The 15,928-nt window shown below is 58.0% G+C and overlaps 1 protein-coding gene across 2 annotated transcripts in view; it reads right to left on the reverse strand.

Annotated features, from left to right (window-relative positions):
* CERK (ceramide kinase) overlaps positions 1-13,199 on the reverse strand; it is a 52,272-nt gene extending 39,073 nt beyond the window's left edge. Inside the window, exon 1 of one of the 2 annotated variants that reach the window (XR_007947812.1) lies at positions 13,002-13,199. Coding sequence is in view for 1 of the 2 variants with exons in the window: in XM_051962996.1 (XP_051818956.1) it covers positions 13,002-13,122 (121 nt within the window). In the remaining variant the exon portion in view is untranslated. The remainder of the gene's footprint in view (positions 1-13,001) is intronic. The other variant, XM_051962996.1, reaches the window with a different exon arrangement.
* Between the last annotated feature and the right edge of the window lie 2,729 nt (positions 13,200-15,928).

Here is a 15,928-nt window from a genome sequence, read left to right on the forward strand (position 1 = left end):
AGTTCCATGAATCTACTTCCTCAGGCCCTGACAACTTTTGCCCCCGGCTAGGAGAGGAAAGGAACTTGGGTCTGGGGCAGACAAAGAGCTAGATGAAGGCCAGAGAACACAGCACTCGTCCTGGGATGCACCGAAGAACTTCTCTGTCTTCCCACTGCCCCTTACTCTAAGGGGAGGTTTTAGGATAACTGAGTGTAAGGAGCATGACCCATGGACCCCAGAGGGGCCTGACTCTGAATAGGGCTTCTGGCGGGGGTGGGGCAAATGAGATGACCTCTCTGATTCTCAGTTTTGTTCCCTGCCGACTAGAGACAAACAAATCTGTGTCTGTGTGTGTCTGTCTGTCACACACACGCCCCTCCAAGAGATCAAAGGTAGGAACAAACAATTCTCAAAAGAAGAATTACACATTACTGAAAACCTCAGAAGAGAATACTCTGAATCAGTACTAGATTGTAGAAGTGCAAATCAAGAGAAGCCTGAGGTTTTACTTCCTGTCCACTTATGGGCCAAGATGACCTAATTTGGGAACAATCAGTGCTGGAAGAGATGCAGGAAGCTAGGTGGCCGAAGTTGTGAATTGGTGGAACCAATCATCTATGAAAGACTTGGTTCTTCCCAGCGGTTCAGTGATCCAAGGCAGTTCTGATAGCCTTTGGACAGAAAATGCCATCTGCATGCAGAGAAAGGCCAAATGTAAATTAACATATGTTGTGTTCACATCTTTTTTTCTCTTTTTTTTCCTCTCCCATGGTTTTTCCCTTTTGCTCCGATTTTTCTCTCCCAACATGATTCGTAAAACAATGTGTATGAAAAATAAATGAATTCACCAGGAAAAAAAAAAAAGGAAATGACCCTAGAATCCCTCTGAAGATGCTTGGTCACTGTACTTGCGGCTCATGTGCTTAGGTACTTTCCCTGAATCACATTCACAGATTCCTGTGAATCTGAATCACAACCTAAACTTAGCATGTATAAAGGAAAAAAAAAATCTTCCCATCCAATCTTCTCTAATAAAGGTCTGGTATCCAAGACATTGTCCAAGAAGTGGGCAAGGCTGGGGACAAATGTTTTGGAAAAGGATTATCAACAATCATGTGAAAGATTGTCACGTGAAAGATTGCTCTCAGCATGTAGCGTCTACCTGCCCTGAAGCTCCCGCTCTCACTTTGCAATCTGGCAAAGAAAATGCAGGGGTCAAAAGGATCACTGCTGGAGAAGACTCATGTCCCGCCAGCAGACTCATAGATTATTTCAACAATTCTGGGAAACAATTGGGAACGACTGCCCCAAAGTGCCTAAGATTTCTAGGTTCTTGGTCATCCCCCCTCAAAGGACAAAGGCAGCAGGGCAGACCCCCAAACAGAGCCGGAGGCACCTTCTATGGCAGGAAGAAGCTAGAAGCAAAGTGGGTTCTGACTGACGGGCAAAGGCCCGAACACCTTCTGGTGTAAACGTATGGTATGGAAAAGTTAAGCCACTTTGACAGGTATAGGCTGAGTGTATTTTAGTCAAAAGAATGAAAGAGCTTCCCAGTTATTTGTAGGATCTCCTCTTCCTAGTTCTACTGTTCCTCTCTTTCCCTATTTCTATTCTGGATGTAGAAGTGATCGTTTCGGTTACTATGATGGTCAGAATAAAGTCCAAGCAGAAAAGATGATGATTCCGTGGAACGTGACTGGGAAGGAAGTTGGTGGCAAGGAAAGGAGAGACAGAGTCTCCAAAGACATAACCAACAGAGAGGTGGGAGAAGTCCGGGAAGACTTCTCTGAACCAATGCAGAACCAGGAAGAAGAAGGAAGCAGGACGACCCCTAAAATCGGAGCCACGGCCTCATACTGGCCGACGAAGCGGGCCCGGCTGAGCAGACAGGGCTGTGCAGACGGCCAGAGCTGCTCCGTGGCGAGGCTTCCAGGGAAGGGGGCGAGGAGCCGCAGCCTCCACAGTGAGCACACCACAAAGGCAGAGGAGGTCCAAGGGGAACCTCTGCACCGCTGGAGAAGACTCACATCCCGCCAGTCAACCACAGATTATTTCAACAATTCTGGGAAACAATTGGGACCGACTGCCCCAAAGTGCCTAAGATTTCTAGGCTCTTGGTCATCTCCCCTCAAAGGACAAAGGCAGCGGGGCACTCTCCAGAAGGGGCCGTGGCCTCCCCTCAGGCCCAGGAAGGTAGGGATGCATACATCCGGGAGATAAGGAACAAGCCCAAAGCATGGCAGGGCCCAGACTCTGGCAATCCCTGGGAGGGGCAGTTACAGCCTCTGGCTTGGGGCTGTCCTTGCCATTGGCCCAAGCCAAACCCAGTCGGGCAGGTTTTCTCAAGTTCCACTCTCTCCGGGGCTGACTCAGGGCTCCTCTCCCAACCAAGCCGAGTGCAGGTACCCGAAGTGTGAGTAACCCGCAGCTTTCCCCAGGCCTCAGACAAACGGCCTCATTTTCCAGGGCCAGAAGTTTTGGGAACTGCCTTTTGTGGCCGCTTCCAGGGCCCCTCACAGCCAGCTCCTCGGCCCAGCCGTCTGCCCCGAGTAGAAGCCGCTCGAGGGCAGGGGCTCTGCCGCTTTTGCTTGTCTCTGTGTTCGCGTTGCTTAGCGCGTCGCCGGGCACATGGCGCATGCTTAACACACGCCTGGGCTAGCTCAGGGTTTACAGCAACCGTTCTTTCTGCCGCCTTTCTCTGAAAGCCTCCAGTCCGGCTGGGCCGCCACGGTGCAGAGAACTGCCCCATCAGCTCGGTTCTCCCAGGTGGCTCCGTGGGTACCGCCGGGGCTTGGAGGCAGAGGGGACTGAGCTCCAGGGAACCTCAGGGGCTCCCTGGCTGCGCGGCCACGCGCCTCATTTCCCTCACGTGTACATGGGAATATCACAACTGCCCAAGGGCACTTGTGCAAAGCACTAACGCGATGCCAGCCTTCATCCTCACCATCATTTGGCGGCTGCTCGCTCCTGCCTTTACAGCTGCTCCCGTGCTGCCCCTGATCTAGTCTGGCTCCTCGGCGTCCCCCCGCTCACCCTCAGCACCCTGGGCTGTGCGTCTCCGCTCTGACTGACCCAGGCCCTCCCAGTCCTTCGGGGCTTGCTGTCACGTCGCTGCCAACTTACCCCACAGGAAGACTGATGACAGAACCAACATGGCTCATGACAAAATGGCTAGGCCGTCCCTTCTCCAAAGTGGGCCCATTTCAGTCATTTTGAAGGCTAATGCAACCTCTTCGTTCTCAGAGACTTAGAAAGGCTCCCCGCCTCGTCCCCAGTCGCTACTCTGCCCAGCCGCCGGCCCTGCCAAAACCACGTTTAAAGAGCCCCTCGGCCCCCCTTCTGAGCAGAAGAGGTTTCAGGGTTATTATTATCTGGAGCCCGCCACCCTGGAAGAGCAGACCGATTTAGCTCACCCACAAGCCTTGCCAAGCTGGCACCTCCAGAGATGCTCCCAAAGTGCTCTTCTGGCCCTGCCAGACACGCAAACCAAGGACGAACAAACGTATTCCATTTTCTGTGAAGTCCAGCGGCCACACAGCCGTGGATTTATGGTTCCCAAAAGGCAAAAAATGAAAAACACTCCATGTTTGGCACAGAAATTATTGTAAAGCTGACAATGAAGCCCCCAAAACTATGACTGTATTTCTACAAATATGGACAGGAGAGGGAGCGACTCCCGGGCGGCAGGGCCCGGGCCCCATGACTTCCTGTGGCGCAGCTCAGGTGTGAAACAGCCCACAGGCCCCAAGACTGTTAGCGAAACCAAACTCGTCTCTCCTGCTGCTGTAAACACAGCTACAAAATAGCTTTGAAAATGATCCCCTCCCTCATCCACGTCTTATTCACGTGTGGAGGTGACCCTGGGTTCTCAAAAATGAGATCAGCGTCCAATTCTGGGAACGTGTGAGAACGACTGTAGGGGACGGGGGAAAGGCAGGGGTCAGCGATGACTTCCAGATGCGGTGCCGGGGTGGAGGTGCCCGGAAGGAGAAAGCTCGGAGCAGGCTGAGAGAAAGAAGGCTCAGTCAGCCCTCCATAAGCACCTACTAAGTGCCAGGCCACCCCAGCCCCCCGGAGGGCACAGCAGACAAGCGGGAGGGAGTCCCACGGGAAGCCACTGAGCTTAGGGAGAACTGGGAAAGGCCTGCAGTGGAGAAGGTGGAGAGGAGAGCCAAGCAGTAGGGACCAAGTCAGAGAAGAGAGTGGGGGAGGGGGAGGGATGTCAGGAAGGAGGGCCTGGCTCAGGAAGGGCTTTAGAAGCTGAACAGGAGCCTCCACACCATTCCAGAGGAATGAGGAAACCCTGGAGTTTACTGAGGGGGGGACTGAGGCAGGGGGCAGACGGAGCTGTTACCAGGGTGGGTGACCCTGACGACGGGGGGCTTAGGGGAGGTGGGCAAAGGCCCTCTGAGAAAGGAGGAGGTCCGTTAGGGACGGGGCGAGTGTGAGTTAGCTAGGGAATAACCAGTTGGAGAGGAAAGGCTGGAGGCCAGTAGGGAGGCCGGGCAGGATCTGAGATCATTAGCACATAGTTGTTAAATCTAGGAGAGCTGATGAAGCACTTTAGAGGGAGAACAGAGAGGGAGAGGAGAGAAGATATGGGTGACAAAGGGCAGAGGAGAAATAGGATGAGAGTCCACAGGATGGAAGGATCAAGTGAGGATTTTGTGGAGGGAGGGAGGTCAGGGCATGTCTACAGACAGGAGGGAAGGAGAGAGTGACAGTGACGGAGGAGAAAGGCCCGTCTGCCGGAGGAGACCCATCAGCCCACAATAGACAGGAGAGGAGAGGGGCAGGAGGCACCCAAGAAACCGAGATGAGGGAGCTCATGACACAGGGTCTCCATTTGTTCTGTAAAACAGGAGCAACTGTTCTCAACTCAGGGTGGAGAAGGAGAGGCAGGGGAGTCTGAGGAGGTGGGCTTGCCAGAGGGCCCAGGAGGCCGTGCAACATCCATGTGGAGCGGACCCTGCCAGAACACTTGTGGGACCTTCTCCATCTTGTGTGGAAAGGTGAAGAACTTACAGATTAAGCACATATTGATCAGAGATTGTTAACTGAAGTAGATCAGGCCTATAGGCCCCAGCCACGTGATTTTAGATAACACCTGGACCGCATTCCATTGTCCAAAGAAGGAATTAAGTGGCCGAAGCTGTAGATCACCTTTTTCACTGCATTCCACTGACCAAATAGGGAGATAAAGGTTCATGTAACCAATCACAGCCTGTAGAGGGTGGGACTTTGGGGGTTCTTTGTCTGTAAGCATCTTCAAGTGAATGACTCTCCTCCCGTGGGTATCCTTGCCGTCCTTTTGGGCCCACAGGCCAGGACGGTCTGCTTCTCGAGATTCTAATAAATTCTTTGTGTACATCATTTGGAGTGACTCCTGAGTAGTCAGTCTGGGTAGGTGCAATTGCCCCAAACAATCTTGACTCAGCAGCACACGTGCAGGGAGCACAGGCAGGGGGTGCTACCCCAGGCTTGGCTGGGCACAGCTGGCACACTGAGAAGGAGGTTAACGGCTCAGGAAGAGACCGCAGTGCCAAGGGGAACTGATTTACCAAAAGGCCAAGACAGGGGGAGCGGGATCAGTGTTCAGGAGATGGCTTGGAAGAGATCTCAGGTCACAGCAGTGTGGAAGAAAACGGCTTGGGGAGGGAGAGGATGGGTTCAACAAGCTGTGGCTGGACAAGGGGCTTCTGGAATTCCTGAACATTATCAAGGATGGCCAAGAACGTGTGTGTGTGTGTGTGTGTGTGTGTGTGTGTGAGAGAGAGAGAGAGAGACAGAAACAGAGACAGACAGAAACAGAGGCGGGTGAAGAAGCAGGTCATGGGACCTCTGGAAACTGTCTGCCCAGACTCAGTCTCCTTATCTATGAAACAAGGAAGTCGGAGATTAGCCCACAGTTCCTCCTTAGCCCAAAGTCTTGTGACGGCTTCCCCTTCCAAATGTCATCCTTGTTCCAGGGGCCCTTGAATCACCTCCAAAACTCATTTCCCTCCAGCTCCTGGCGCCTTTCTTTAACCTGCCGTCCCTGGCCTGTTTTTAAAGAAATACGTTAATAACAGCATTTCACTAAAACTGGCACCTCTGTAATCCCGAGGGTGTCATTTTATGCAGGTTTCCCCAGACTAACAGAGACTGTCTTTACAGTTAATCAGATTCTCTTAGAATGTGCTCACTGTGGCCTAGAGAGACCCCTCCCACCCCCCAGTTGGTTGGAGGGTGACAGGTGACGATGAGCTGAATCCCAAAGGAAGAGAAAGCGATCCATGAGGGGAGAGGAGGGTGAAGAGGAAAGGACAATTTGGGAAAGGCTCACGGGGAGGCAAAGTGCCAGACGCCAAACAATAAAATCTCTCACCCTCACAATGGGGCCACAAAGTGGCTGGAGCGCCAAGGGAAATCCGAGAGCCAGATCGGGAGGGGGCTGGGCTCCAAGGGCCCTGAGAAGCTCAGGAAGTTCCGCCCAGCGTTCCAGGCTAAAAGAAACCCCTAGAGTTCTGTTTATGCAAGAGTTAAAAAACGAGTATTTCTGTCCTAACAACTCAGCAGCTATTTGGGAAAGTCACATCTCTATTTCACTCCCGATCCCTGGCTCAGCACTTGTCCCTGCACAAATCCTTGACTCGGGCAATCCGACGGGCACGCTCGTTTCCTGTTTGACCCGATTTTCAGATGGTCTTGGCTCTGCTGTTTTTTCCCCCTGAAAGTCCGGCTCCACAAAGACGCCGTGACGTCCAAAGTGACCGCTATGGCTAAAGTACAACCAGACAAAACCACGTCAAACATCTGGGAGCATCGTCCGAGGCACGCAGCTCAATTCCCGGAGGAAACTTAGCCGCCTCCAGCTGGGGCCGGGCCAGGTCAGGTCACGGAAGGATGGGGGTGTTTGCCACCCGTGCCCAGAGTGCAATCTGCCTTGGCACACCTCGGCTCCCCGCGGAGAAGTCTCACAAGAAGTGTTTGTTTGCTGATCTCAGAGGTCAAAGGGAACCTCGTCAGAACCACTCGGTCTCCAGGAAAACTTCATCCCCCTGCTAGGCAAAGGTCAGGCCGAGAGCTTTCCCGCCTCTGAGCGGGGACGTGCGGCTGCCTGGTGAGCTCATCCGCCCGACGGGGCTCCCACGGAGTACCCAGGGAGTCCCGAGGCCGAGTACAGAGAGCCCCGGGAGACCTTAGGCCCTTTGTTTGTAGCATCTTTATTCCAAGGGACTCCAATCTCCAGACCAGGATGCTGAGGGGCATTCACTGGCTGTCAAGCAGTAGCCTCCCTAAACCCAAGAATCAACACCCAGTCTTCCGATTTCTAAAAATTACTCCCTCACTAGGAAATGAAATAAAGGGCCCCCCTCTCTCCCTCTCATACCAAGCAGTGGAGAAACCAGTCTGATGGCCATGTCTAGCCCAGACCTGGCCCGGGGGCCGGGGAGCCTTCCCCAGAAGTCGGCAGCGCTCAGGGTGCCGTGTTGCTCTTTGCTCCCTCATCTCTGACTCTTTGTGGCCCCCGGGGCAGAGCGTCCCAATGCCATCTGCGGAGCCATCCTGGCAGAGATACTGGAACCGTTGACCATTTCCTCCTCCAGTTAGATAAGGGAAACAGGTTAGGGGAATCGCCCAAGTGTGGGAAGCTGGCCGGCCCCTAAGGCTACTTTGCTAACTGCTGACTGTGATGGGGATCAGAAGGAGTAATTATTCCTCACCCACAAAGTACCTTTCCCAAGCCTGCCTTTGGCCCTGCCCTTTCAGCGAAGCCCCTGCCCAGCCCCGCTGGAGTCAGTCCCCAGCCCTGACAGGGCCAGGGAGCAAGGAAGAGCCGGAACCAAACGTCCGCAGGTGAACCACGAGGTCCAGACGGCGGCGGCTCTCCCATTCTCTGGGCACGTCATTTACTTGATTGGTGCCTCGGCATCATTAGCCATAAAATACCTGCGTTCCCTGTCTCTCAGATGTTGTTTGTAAATCCCAAAGGCTTCTATAAATATGCACTATGCAAAGTGGCACATTCGGATTTGTGGTGAAGGAAGCTCCCTCCCAATCCGGCAGAACAGGCTCCCTCCATCTTGCCGCAGGCCTTCCAACCGGGGCCAGCTCCCGAGGTGCCTCCAGCCCCGCCGCTCCGGGCCTTAGCAGGAGGAATCAGTCTGTGGCTGTGGGGAGAGGGCCGGAGAAAGGGGAGACGGTGAGGAGCAACTGGCCCCGGGTACTCCCCAAAAGGCAGCAAGATGTTTGCCTTTGAAAGAGGCAAGTTACAAGGCGCACCGGGGCTCCCCAACTACGCGGCTAACTGTTGAGACTTGTTGGAAGCATGCACAGAGGCAGAGAGAGCTTTCAGCGGCAGGTCACAAGCGACAGCCTGGCCCGGCCATTTACACCCCCACAAGTGTCCGACTGCTCAGCACCTGGGACGTCCATTAGGCCCCCGGATGGCCGCGGCCGCCCTCTGTGACACAAGAGCCGCTTCTATCACTCCTCTGCTCCCTGCACTTTTGCTGGAGCGGCTCCCTCGAGCCCGGCCCCTCTCCCCTTGGGGCTTGTGTCTTGGCTGTGCCCCGTGCACGGCGTCCACCCCCAGGTCTTCAAGCAGAGACGTTCCCCACGAGAGCCTCTCGGGGCTCACCTCCTTCCACGAGGGCGCACTAGTCTTTCCCTCTGCCCTGGGCCCGGCCCTTGCCTTCTCCTGCGGGTCTGTCCGCCAGGAACCCATCTCTCCCCCTATCCACTTGACATGCCTAGAAGGTAATTCTTTCTGAAACCTCTGTATCCCAAGCTCATAAGATAACAAAGGCTTTTAGAGAGATCTCCATCAAGTGCGGAGAGAAAACAAACAGATCTGGGTCAGAGATAATCTGCCACATAGGAAGGAGCACAAAGTAAACAGCGTGGGGGCAGCTGGGGGGGGCAGTGGGTAGCGCGCCAGCCCCTACGGCAGGCGGGCCTGAGCTCCCATCTGCCCTCAGACACCTGCCTGGCTGTGGGACTCTGGGCAAGTGCTCCAGGAAAAAACTAACAGGCGCAGAGGGGCTCATCTAAGAGTTCCCAGAGGGAAGGCCCCGTGCAGGAGTCACGCCATGGAGAGCCTTCGAGGCTGGGGCGGCCTCCTCCCCACCAAGGTGCAAGGGGACCCGAGGGGAAGCTTCTGAGGCTCCCCGAGGGATCCGTGCCCAGGGGAGGCACCGAGATGTTAGCTACGGCGGCGGGCGAGTGCGGGGCTCTCTGCCCTCAGGATTCAGGCCCGGCGGGAAGAACGCCGGCTGTCACTCCCCATCCCTGGCCTCAGCCGACCCGCCATCTTCCCATCAAGAAGCCGGCCCCTGTCCTGCTCCAAGTTTTTGAGAAGAGAAAACCCATTTCTTTTGAAGACGCTGTGACCTTGTGCAGAATTCTAACTACATGGAGAGCGAACGCTCAGGAAGTACTGGCCATCCCCGTGGAAGGCACAGAGACGCCGTTGGGATGCACAGCCGTGGAGGGTCCCCCGCCTCACCCCCCGCCTCGGAGGTGGCCCTTCAGCCGACGTTCACGCCCCTCCAGGCCACGGAGGGCATCCAGAAGAAGGGGGATGAAGAGTGACCGTGAGCAGTTCAGTTCTAAAGGACACCGGACCTCGGGATCATGCCGGTGACCCAAGCACGTGATGCAGCACCGTCAGGGAGGCCCGAGACCCAGGCCCTGCTCGGCTGGAGACAGAGACCGGATGCTCCTAATGCCAAGCGCAGAGTGCCCGGGGCTGGGAAAACTCTGCAGTCACGGCCTGTAAAAGGAATGGGGGAATGGCGATCTGGGCGCCTCCTAGGGACCCCCGGCAGGTCGGGCCCAAGTCCCGCTCCCCAAAGAGCCAGCTCCGAGGCCCCGAGGCGAAGCTGCCCCCCCACGCCAGACCCACCGAGCACGTGGCGCAGCCGGTCCCACGCATCTCTGGGGCCGTGGAGCTGCGCTCTCGGCCAAGGGGACACCTGGCGTGGGGCCTGTGGGGCAGACACACGGGGACCGCTAGCCTCGGAGCGGCCGGCAGGCAGAGACCCGCCCCCAGGGCCAGGCCGAGAAGGGCGCTGACCGGGGATTTCTACGTGGGGCTGGGGCGACGCCGGCACCCACCGAGCAGCAAGGCCGAAGGGCGGCGGGGGCATCGGCGGGTGCAGGCAGCAGGGGCTGCCTCCCCGGGGCAGAGGGCAAAGGTCGGCAGAAAGGCCGGCCCATCTATGGGGGCCCCGGAGGTCACCCAGAAGTGGGGCAGGAGGAGGAGGATCCTGGGGAAGCCCCGAGGTTAGAGGCTGTGACCTGGGGAGAGGCTCCAGGGAAGACTGACGGGGGGCAGGGGGAGAGCCACCCAGCATGGCAGACATCCAGGAGCAGCGGGGAGGAAGGCCTGCGAGGGCGGCCATGCAGAGACGGATCCAGGAGGGAAGGGAGAGCCAGAGGAGGCCGGGGTCTGCCCGGGCTCCCAGGGGCCCTCGGACGTGGCCCAAGTAAAAGCCTGGGGAGGGCGGGAGAAGGATGTGGCTCCGGGTCCTCTGGGCCCAGGCCGGAGCCTCTTTCATCTATCGAATGGAGGACGGGAGCTTTAATTATCTGCCTCTGCTGCTTAGGAAGGCCCCCGAGGATCGGGTGGGCACGTGAGCCCGGAGCGCCAACTCTTTGGCATCTGCAGGGGAGGCCGGATGCACCACTTTCTCACCCTGGGAGGGAGGGGCTCATTTTATCCCCATTTTGCAGATGGGAAGACCGAGGCTGAGAGAGATGCGAGATCTGCCGCAGGTCACCCAGCCCCTGGGCACGCTGGCTGCAGCAGGGCCCCCAAACTGCAAGGCTGACCCCGGGGGAGGTCGCCGGTCCCCTGCCCTCGCACCCGGCACCGCTGCCGGCCCAAAGCCCGCTGCCTGGCGGAGAGGGGGGCAGGAGGCGGGACGCGGCACCGCTCCTCTGGGGCCCCATTCGGAGATGTGTGACGGCTGTCTCTAAGGAGGCCAAACGCCAGGGGCTGCCCTGCAGGAGAGGAGGCCGGGGGCACTCGGTGGGGGGCCGAGCCCCAAGCTCAGGGGTCTGAGAGCAGGAGCCCCCTCCCCGCCCCAGCCCTGAGGAGACTCGCCGGGAGGCCAAGGGATGGCCCCACAGCTGGCCCGGCCTCAGCCTGCTCGGCCTGGGGAGGACCCTGGGAGCCTGACCAAGGGGCTGGGCGGGGAGTGTGAGGGAATGGGTCAGAGGAGGATCTCGTCCTGCCCTCCCCCCCAGCCAAGGCACAGAAGCACCCGGGCCCCGCTTCCTGGCCAGCCACTGTCCTCTCCCCAAGGGGAGCCCCGGCCTGGGGGGCTCTGCTTTCTGGTGCCCCCTGCCTGTGCCCCTGAGGGTTTGGGGGGCCTCTGCTTTCTAAAGTCCCCATGCCCTTTGTGGGGGGCCCCTGCTTTCTGGTACCCCCTGCCTGTGCCCCTGGGGGCTTGGGGGGGGGCTCTGCTTTCTGGTGCCCCCTGCCTGTGCCCCTGGGGGCTTGGGGGGGGGCTCTGCTTTCTGGTGCCCCCTGCCTGTGCCCCTGAGGGTTTGGGGGGGGTTCTGCTTTCTAAAGTCCCCATGCCCTTTATGGGGGGTCCCTGCTTTCTGGTACCCCCTGCCTGTGCCCCAGGGAGTTTGGGGGGGCTCTGCTTTCTGGTACTCCCTGCCTGTGCCCCAGGGGGTTTGGGGGGGTTCTGCTTTCTAAAGTCCCCATGCCCTTTGGGGGGGTCCCTGCTTTCTGGTGCCCCCTGCCTGTGCCCCTGAGGGTTTGGGGGGCCTCTGCTTTCTAAAGTTCTCCTCCCCCATGCCCTTTTGGGGGCCTCTGCTTTCTGGTGCCCCCTGCCTGTGCCCCTGGGGATTTGGGGGGGGTTCTGCTTTCTGAAGTCCCCATGCCCTTTGTGGGGGGCCTCTGCTTTCTGGTGCCCCCTGCCTGTGCCCCTGGGGGCTTGGGGGGGGCTCTGCTTTCTAAAGTTCTCCTCCCCCATGCCCTTTGTGGGGGGCCCCTGCTTTCTGGTGCCCCCTGCCTGTGCCCCTGAGGGTTTGGGGGGCCTCTGCTTTCTAAAGTCCCCATGCCCTTTGTGGGGGGCCCCTGCTTTCTGGTACCCCCTGCCTGTGCCCCTGAGGGTTTGGGGGGCCTCTGCTTTCTAAAGTTCCCTTCCCCCATGCCCTTTGTGGGGGGCCCCTGCCTTCTGAGGAATGTGAGGGGGGGGTCTCTGCTTTCTGAAGCCCCTCTCTTGCCATGTCCCACCTACAGGCCGGCTCCGGGTTCCTCAGCTGCCCTGGGCCTCCGCTCCCCTCGGTCACTTTGGGGGGGCAGCGTTTCTGACTGGGCACAGGCCTTCAGACAAGGCCCCTCCTCACCGGGAGCCCCGGGCTGGTGCTGCACAGATGGCGGCCTCCCCTGTCTCCTCCCCCTCGGGGTCTGGGGGAGAACAGCGGCTGTAACCTGACACCCGCCCAAGGGCCAGGAGGCAGAAGCAGGGGATGTTCTGGGCCGCCGCCCCCAACCCACAAGCCCGGGGTCCCCCCCAGCCCAGGCTGGAGCTCCGAGCGCCCACGGACCTGGCCAGACCCTCCGCTCGGTCGGGCGCCCGCACACTGCCGGCACTTAGTCAGTGCTGGTGCACACAGCAGGTGCTTCATCATGCTGGCGAGTGCCCCCCGCCCCCCACCCCCAGGGAGCGAAGAGGCCCCGGACAGCCTGGGGCCGGTCCCGGGTAACCTTCCTCACGGTCCTCGGTTTCCCTCCGGGGAGAAGAAAGGGTCCCCTCCGCCTGCAGCAACCCCAGACTGCGGCTGGCCCGGGCGGCTCCCGCCCCCCACGGCCCGGACCCCGGAGCGAGGGGGAGACCGCTGGGTTTGGACGCCCCGGCTTACAGAGGGGGAAAACTGAGGCCAGAGAAGCGAAGGCCCGGGGGCAGCCGAGGGAAGGGGTCAGCCCGGGCCGTCACGACCCCCGGGGTCGGGACGGAGTCGCTACTGGGGGGCCGGCTCCTCCCTTCCCCCTCCCCTCGCGCAGGCGCACTTACCGGGTCCCGGGGTCGGGGCCGAGGCGGGCCCCCAGACGAGCAGCCCCCGCGGGCGGTCGAGGCTGAGGAGGCAGCGGCGCTGCTTGAGCCACAGCTGCGCCGGGCCCGGCTCGGCCTCCATGGCGGCCCCTCGGCCCCGGCCCCGCGCGCTCTCTCCGGCCCTAGCCTCTCTGTCTCTTCACGGGCCGGGCCGGGGGCGCGCGCGCGCGGCCGGCGCCGGGGAGGGGGGCGGGGTTCCGGGTAGCGGTTCGCCCCCCCGCCGTCAGAGATCCCCGTGGGAGCGCGGGGGTATACGTCACCACGTCTTCAAGACAGCCCCTCCCGAACTTGAGGGGGTGCGGGATTCCCAGCCAATGATAGGGCCGGACACTCCCCAGGGGCGTGGCGTAGCTGAGACTCAAAGCTTAAGCTTGGGGGCGGGGCAGGAGGAGGGGCGGAATGAGCCAATCAGAACACCGAAGGGTCCCCGAGGGGCCGGACGAAGCGCAGACAATGAAATTTCCAAAAATAGTCCGATGTGGGCGGGGCCGACACGTAACAAAGCCGGGGGAGAGAGGGGGGCGGGAGGAACCTGGAAAGCGAAGGACTGGGGCCTGAAGGGAGCCTTCCGAGGGGCGGGCCCCTGGTAGAATGCCGTCACTTTGGGCACGCCTCCGGGGCGTGGCCAGGCCTGGGGTGGGGGGCAGTCAGGGGCCGAGGAGCTGTGGCCCACTCCCGGTTTCCATGGAGCTTCCTCGACGCTGCTTCTTCGCTGCTTGGAAATCCTGATGAAGCTCCTACTGTGTTCTTGTTCCCGAAGGCCAGCAGGTGCAGCCGCCGCCTCTCCCATCTAAGGAAAGGCAGGCTGGCCAGGGTGAAGCGTCTGCAGCTGGATTAGAACTCGGGCCTTCCCGATTCAGCCTCGAGCACAGCCCCCGGGGCCCCGGAATCGCGCAGCGGGGGCTCTCCGGGGGCCCCAGAAGGCCGAGGCCCACTACGGCCTGAGGCCAGACTCAGGGAGGGCCCGGCACCTGGGATCGTTGGAGGTCCCTTGCGTCCCTTCCCCGCCGGGCCCCTCGCCCCCAGCCTGTCCTGAAGCTGGCGCGATGAGGTCTGACACAAGGCCCTGGCCCGCTCTCCTCGCTTGTACCGAGAAGCCCAAACGAGGCTGGGGAGAGCTAGGCGCTCTGGGAAGCACCAAGATCCGGCAGGGGGCCTGGGGGCACCCACTGTCCTTTGGGGCCCTGGAGACAGAGAGCAGAAGCCCCCAAAGGGCCTCCGTTCTCTGAGCACACAGACCTGCGCGGCCAGCACTCACAGTGGAAAGCTGGGGGAAAAAAAAGGAGGGGTGGGCCTCCGTCTCCCCCCCTGTAAAAGGAGACGAGTGGAGGTGTGCCCGCCCCTCTGCCTCCAGGTGTGTCGCACACCTGTTGTGGTTCAGGTGTCACTTGGCCAGGCCAAGGGTTTTTCCTCTTGATGTTTTTATTTTTGTTACCCAAGATATCTTCTGGGTGGAGGGAGGGAAGGAATGTATTTGGAAACGAAGGTAATACGAAAACAAAAGGTATCAAAGTCAGGGCCAACTGGCTTGCCAAGCCCTTTACAAGCATCTCTCCTATCCTCTCAACAACCCCTGGGGAGTAGATGCTATTATTATCCCCTTTTCCCAGATGGGGAAACTGAGGCAGACAGAGCAAGGGTCTTGCTCAGGATCACACACCTAGGAAACGTCTGAGGATGATTTGAAATCTGGTCTCCGGAACTCCTTGTATGCTTTGGGCCATCCTGTTGCCTTTAGCACCTCTTAAGTACCTTCCCAAAATATTGACCAAACACCTCACTCATGCTAAAAGACGGAGATAACAGGCACAGAAATGGAAAAACCAGTCTGCTCTCAAAGATCACAGAGACTACTCACATTCACAGGGGCAGGAAACTCTGGTGGGAAGCTTATCTGTCACAGGCTGCGAAGAAAAGGAGTTCTAAGATGCTTATCTTCCCTAATCCTGTTTACATCACAGATTCTGCCCCCAAGTTATCCACCGTTGGGACTCAGCCCCAGGATGTTGGAAAGGACTCGGGTGGCCTTTTGGCAGAGGTCCTGAGCCCCCCAGCTTCCCTTTCCCATCAGAAGGAACAAACTTATCTGCATCATGATACCGAGACATTATTTCCCTATCAGACGACTCCTCCCTTTTCTAACTACCCAGCTGAGCAGGCCAGATTTTTCTCTGGTGCTTCAACCAAAGCAACCTCATGAATGCAGATGTGAGAATCCAGTGGTTTCTATTAGCCAGATGTTAGAGATTTGCAAAAATAACAAAAATAATACCATTTCTCACTAAGTTTTTTGATTCTGGAAAAAAATCATTTTGTATTAAATGAGAATGAGTTTATTACTGTTTTCACTGAATATTTTTAAATTTTAACTTATTTTAATTTCCAGTATGATTACTACTGATTTATTTTTATTAATTTTATTATTTCATTATATAAAAATAATTATAATTATGTGATCATTATAATTATTTTTATTTATTTTATATAAAATAGTCTGGGGTGCTCAATGATTTGGGGCTCAGGCCCCCCAAAGCCTCAGAACCACTGATCTGAGTATTGTGCAGATGACAGAGATATAAGCTACAAAGCAATACCACAAGGTAGGCCCAGCCTACATCTTCTAGTTCCGTGTCCAGTTTCCCCACTTCTCCATGGCCTTTGAAGCTTCCCCCAAGGCACCTCTCCTTTGCCCATACTCTTAACTCTGATCCACTTTCTTGTGTCTTTATTAGACTTACTGACTGCTCCCTGGCCCCAGTTCTATTCTAAGACTTGGGCCCAGCCCCAGCAGTTACTAACCAATTACACTCTACCCTGGGAACTGCTGTTGTGACCTAAGGATGGGCTTTCCCATCTGCCCTGCAGACCCCTGGGCTATCCCATGTGCC

Source organism: Antechinus flavipes, chromosome 5, assembly GCF_016432865.1.
Source record: "Antechinus flavipes isolate AdamAnt ecotype Samford, QLD, Australia chromosome 5, AdamAnt_v2, whole genome shotgun sequence".
Taxonomy (NCBI): domain Eukaryota; kingdom Metazoa; phylum Chordata; class Mammalia; order Dasyuromorphia; family Dasyuridae; genus Antechinus; species Antechinus flavipes.